The following is a 5,441-nucleotide window of genomic DNA, read 5'->3' on the forward strand; positions in this document are numbered from 1 at the left end:
TGATACAGCTCGGGGCAGTGGCACACGGTGATTACCTCACGCACTCAGTTCAGCTACAACCCGAACCCCCTCAGGCGGCAGGGGGCTGTGGTGACCAGCAAAAAGGACGGCGTCAACTTTTTCACCAGGATTAAGAGATAACCTCCGGCCTCCGTGGTCCTCAAGATCTTCAATCACCAGCAGCATTCAGCTTCTCTCCCCCACGTTTTCAATAACAGTAATTACAGCTGCCACTGTTCTGGATGGAGCGATGGTCAATTCAAAGAAAAGTGATAACATGATTGTGCAGTGATTAACGCTTTAATGAAAATGTACAGTTAACCCAATAAGCACAAAGCGAGCGTCACGGTGACGGATATCCCCATCAAGAGTTGAGCATCGCTCTTCCCGTTAGGGACACAGCGCCTCGAACACAACCTCCACGTTATTACAGTAAAGAAACCAACTGATTACTCAGAGTATATCCTGCTGCAGGTTTTGCACAAATGAAGCACATTTTCAAAGACGAACGTCACAGAGGTCAATTCCGTGTCATTCGGTGTAGAGCGTGGCACTTCTGAGCAGGAAACGCAGGGCCATAACTCCGTCGCCACTCGAGTGCCCCTTTCCACCATTTCTACTTAACAGTGGACGGCAGAAAATGAGCCAGAGAGACTGAAGCAGAGCGAGAAACCGTGCTTTAGCAGGATAAAATGATTTACAGGTAGAAGACTCCCCCATTAGAGTGTGCTAATTGTTTCCACACCATTAGTGACAGTTATCTAATGAAGGAGCGTTAAGCAGGCGCTGTAGTATATCACACAGTTGCTCGCGGCTCAGAGGGAAGAGGCAGTGGACCCCGGTCGATGCCCTTTTCCACCTGCACCACCTCAGTGGCTCGCAGATCATTGGGCTGTTTCTACAGGACGTCCTAAGCAACACACAAAAAAATGTTTCCCTTTTTACATTTAAACTTCTCCAAAAGGAAAAATGACTTGTAAAAACACAAGCCGATTTGTAAAAGAAAGGCACAAGGACAGATCCCATGGAGGCCAATTAACGTCCATGTGGGCTGTGTACAGTAAAACCTATACATTTAAAACAATGTAAAATAAAGTAGATCGTTCAAACAAGACTTAAAGTGTTTTTGCAGCATTTTTTTTGCATGTTTTTCGGATGATTCAGCTAGAAAACTGGATTTTTTTTTCAGGAATATGTACATCATAGAACGATGAGGGACTGGACGTCTGCCTCCTTTAGGAGTTGGAAAATCCCCAAACAAAAAAACGTGAAATTTCACAAGTATCCATATAATCAATAAGTATCAATATAATCAGTAAGTATTGTGATTCTGGGGTTGAAAGCTTTAACAGTATTTGAACTGTGGGCATGTCAGAACGGTCACAGGTGTCGTCAGTCTGGTCCAGGAGCAATTCTTCCTCCACACTTCATTCTTTACTCTCTTCCAGCTCCTTTTTCAAGCTGTGGAGGGGAGAGAAAACAAAACCTTCAGTGTTAACCAGGTGATACAAAAAAAAAAATTATAATTAAAATATCACATTTCCACAAACGCTCAAGTCACCTCCTCAGATAGGCGTGCACGTTGTCATAGCCTTGGTATTTAGCCAAGTAAACCAACACTCCCGTGGCACATCGACCCTCTCGGGCTCGACAGAAGCTGCAGTTGCAGATGCCTCTGCACGGCGGACAATGCCACTCCTACCAGGACCAGTGAGAAAGAATCAGTCAGACTTGCTTGTCTCACACACACACACACACAAAAGGTTAAATGCAAACAAAGTCTTTTACGGTTAAGAACTCACGGGATTGAGCAGAGCGTCTCCGACCTCCTCTCCGTAGCGGTTACGGAGACAGGGGCCACAGAACTGACCCCTCACCCCCACGCACTCTGGATTGCGGCAGTTAGTTTTGGTGTCGACCGTTTTCTGGCGACACTGGTGGCAGGTGGATCCCTGAGGGAGAGAACGTTTGACCGGCGTCAGCAACAGAGCTTTACGACAGAACGCAGCTGCTCAAAACCTCCAGAGTGCGCGTGGGACCTACGGTGGAGCTGTTGTAGACTTTCTCCCGCACGTTGAAGCAGATTCCCTGCAGCTCTGCCTCCGTGACGTCCTCCACAGGCCGCACCACATGAGGGAGGGCCTTGGCGCCATTGCAGAAACGGCGACGGGGCTGTGCGAGAAAATAAATGTCGTCAATTAGAATGTGATTAATGCCCGTATATAAGAATTTAGGGCGACGTATTAGGAGACAGATCGTTTGCCAAATGACTTACTGGCTCGTCGTCTTCCTCGTAGTAGCGACTTTTGCGGACCAGGCTGAACTTGTCCTCGGGCTCCTCCTCTGGAGTCGGGCTGGGGGGTCCGTCCACCTGTGTACGGGATCGTGTGTGGGGTCGGGAAACACGCTCCGGGTTTCTCCTGCGACCTCCCGGGGTTCCCACGGACCGCCGAGGTGCCTGTCTGGGCTGAAAAGGTTCAAATAGCATCATCAGCACTGGTGAAGACATGCTCTGCTTTTGCAGTGAATGTGAAAAAATGCAAATCTGAAGAGTTTTCTCTTTCAGTGAAATTACCGTAGAGGACGCCGACATTGCCGTTCGTCTCGGAAAGAGTCCAGGTACTTTGTTCAGTTCTGCCATGAGCTTCGCAAGCTATAAATACATATGAATTAAAAGGTCAAATCAATGAATGATACAAAAGAAAGGAATTTTAAGGATTTATGACCGAAACTTCTGTAACAATTCTATAAAAAAAAAATCTGTAAATTGTACCATTTCTTTGTTCTCCTTTATGTTCATGGCTCTCTTGTTCATGAAGTTCTCCTCCTCTTCACAGTTGGAGTCCTGTGCTTCGGGCTGGGGGAGCGGTTCGGACACAGGCCTCTTTGTCGCCTGCTTCTTTGAGGGGAATGTCATGGCAACCTTCAGCACGGTGGACCTGCGGCCACGCCTCGGAGGCTCAGAGTCTACTTTCTGTAGAGGGAAATACAATTTGGAGTTAGAAGAAACTTTCATGTGTCTAATGAAGTCATGAAATATATTGCAAAAGAAAAAGATTACCATTGATTTCATCTGCCTGTTGATCACACTCTCCTCAAACTCGCTGTTCGTGTCCTCCTCTGACGCAGCTTCAAACACCACTGGTTTCTCTGCCGTCCTCCTCGTCCGTCTTAAGATGCTCTTCTGAACACAGACACACGGGACATCAGCTTCACATCCACCACTATTATCGACCACTATTACATCTACGATGAGACGTGCTTATTCAACGTTACCGTATTGGCGAAGCCCCCATCGGAGCCGAAGCTATCGCAGCTGTCATCGGAGGAAGAGGAGGAGGAGGTCTCCATGGGAACCAGCGGGACGCTGCGGAAGCTCCTCAAACTCATCCTGGTGGACGGAGGTGGAGGAGCTGCCAGTTTCTATAAATGATAACAGACGAGTTTAGAGTCTTTTAAAAGCCACTGACAGAAGTGTTACTCCATACAGTCGGGAAGGTTTCTGTCTTAACTCAGTCACTCTCGAAGGAGGACGTTTAAATCAGACAACATGGTGAATTGGCCTCGATGGACGGCCGAGGATGTCATCCGGTTGTTTAGACTCCAACTAATGAATCAACACTTTTTCGTGGGAGGGCTGCAAGTATCTAATGCTTTCGTGATCAATAATCGACTTTCTAAATAAGTTAGTCGATAAAATGCCAGAAGCCCAGTGAAAATGTTCCAACTACAACTTTAGACCAAAAATAATTGAAAATTTTCAGTGTAACATAGATTGTTTGAAACCAGTAGGTGCATCAGTGGCATTGCATAGTATTTGGATTTTTGCTTAAACATGTAAAGAAACTGCTGATCATTAGAATAATACTAAGTCGAAGGACTAACTCAATCGAAGGACAGACTTAGTTGTTCAGGTTGGCTCGTGGGACACACCCCTGTGTGGCTGAACGAGCCAAATGTTCATAACTGGGTCATCAATCAATTTACATTATGATTATTGGAATATTTATTTAAAGCTATTGCTGTTTCTTGACTTCTGGAAGTTCACTGTGAGGACGCGCTGCTTTAACGTTACAACTGATACGCTTCACTATCACAAGGTGGTCATACCAGAACAGTCCACATGTCTGATAATCTTTGACTTTTAAATGTTGTTACTGTTCTTACCTTGGAGCGTGTCAGGGTCATTTTTCTTTCTTCAATCTTCCTGCAGACGCAGACAGACGCAGACTCGGAGGTGCACACACCGACACGTCTCTCGGCGGATGTGCAGGGAAACAATGCGCGCGTTGCAGCTGCACGCAGCGCGCGCTCGGTTCATTTCCCGCGCCACCGGAAAGTCCCGGAAGATGCATAAAACACAATTGGGCAGTTTGACAACGCAACAAATGTTCTGTAAGAAACGAGGGGTCGAATCAATATGAAAGACGCGTGGTCGGCATGTATGAACATCTTCGGATTTTTCCTAAACGATCAAACTGAACAAACGATTTGATTCGCGTGCGTCTGTGTTTGTGTCTTCCATGTCCTTCGCCGTGGCGCGAATCTTTTACGTGTCAATTTGCATACAAGGCGCGTAAAAATGTTGACTCTTTAATCCAGGAACTGTCGAACAGATGCAAAATCTGACTCTGAATTTTAAGTTCACGTTCAATTTGAGCAGTCACCTGCACGTGACGGGGCCATAAGAAGAGTCTGATTTGAAGGCACCAACAATACTATTGACTAATGCCTGACCATTCACACACATACTGTGAATGTAACACATTTATTATCAATTTTAATAGTTGCAGCTTTGTTGCTCTGACAGAGAGATTGAAACAGTAATATGAGGCAACCAACCCTCCGACACAATAATGTGTTGCTGTATGATAACCATCCATCCATTATCTATACCGCTTTATCCATAAAGGGTCAGGAGGGGGCTGGAGCCAATCCCAGCTGACATTTGGCGAGAGGCAGAGTTCACCCTGGACAGGTTGCCAGTGTATCGCACGGTCTCAAATTGATCCAACCCCAATCTGCACGTCTTTGGACTAACTTTGCTTATGCCAAGGGCCGGCTCTGCTCAGACATCAAAATATGGATGTTTCAGCTGCACTTTAAGTGGGTGACAAGATTTATAAATGAATGGAATAAAGGGGAATTATTGCCAAAGAAAGCACTGGAGCAGAAAGATATGTAAATTAATAATAGACCATAGATGTGAAGGCAGGCAACACAATTCATCTGATAATCATGTATTTGTGAGCAGCAGTGGAGTGGACCTGCTTGAAGCACTGAGGATAACATCACTACAAGGTTGAGTTGGGGCACACCAGACCGGACAAAAGTTTATGAATTTTTATGAGGATTGCCAAATAGTTGAATCAGTAGATCATGTAATATATCCGTGCCACATATTCTCTACAAAAACAGACACAATAAAGAGACAACTCAGA

The 5,441-nt window shown here is 45.7% G+C and overlaps 1 protein-coding gene across 1 annotated transcript; it reads right to left on the bottom strand.

Moving 5' to 3' along the window:
* Window positions 1-281: 281 nt before the first annotated feature.
* cdca7a (cell division cycle associated 7a) lies at window positions 282-4,323 on the bottom strand. Its single transcript, XM_035603804.2, has 10 exons — window positions 4,168-4,323; window positions 3,277-3,423; window positions 3,062-3,184; window positions 2,774-2,974; window positions 2,576-2,653; window positions 2,276-2,467; window positions 2,044-2,172; window positions 1,803-1,952; window positions 1,562-1,698; window positions 282-1,461 (listed from the first exon to the last, which is right to left on the bottom strand). The coding sequence occupies exons 1-10, from the start codon at window positions 4,186-4,188 to the stop codon at window positions 1,428-1,430; spliced, it is 1,212 nt and encodes a 403-aa protein (XP_035459697.2). The 5' UTR covers window positions 4,189-4,323; the 3' UTR covers window positions 282-1,427.
* Between the last annotated feature and the right edge of the window lie 1,118 nt (window positions 4,324-5,441).

Source organism: Scophthalmus maximus, chromosome 14, assembly GCF_022379125.1.
Source record: "Scophthalmus maximus strain ysfricsl-2021 chromosome 14, ASM2237912v1, whole genome shotgun sequence".
NCBI lineage: Eukaryota > Metazoa > Chordata > Actinopteri > Pleuronectiformes > Scophthalmidae > Scophthalmus > Scophthalmus maximus.

Excerpts from the sequence above, each read along its gene's own strand:
- cdca7a (XM_035603804.2), bottom strand. The coding sequence starts at position 4,188 with ATGACCCTGACACGCTCCAAG. Across the intron at positions 2,975-3,061 it reads ACAGGCAGATGAAATCAATG|AAAGTAGACTCTGAGCCTCC; the intron begins GTAATCTTTTTC and ends TTCCCTCTACAG. Across the intron at positions 2,468-2,575 it reads CAATGTCGGCGTCCTCTACG|CCCAGACAGGCACCTCGGCG; the intron begins GTAATTTCACTG and ends GAACCTTTTCAG.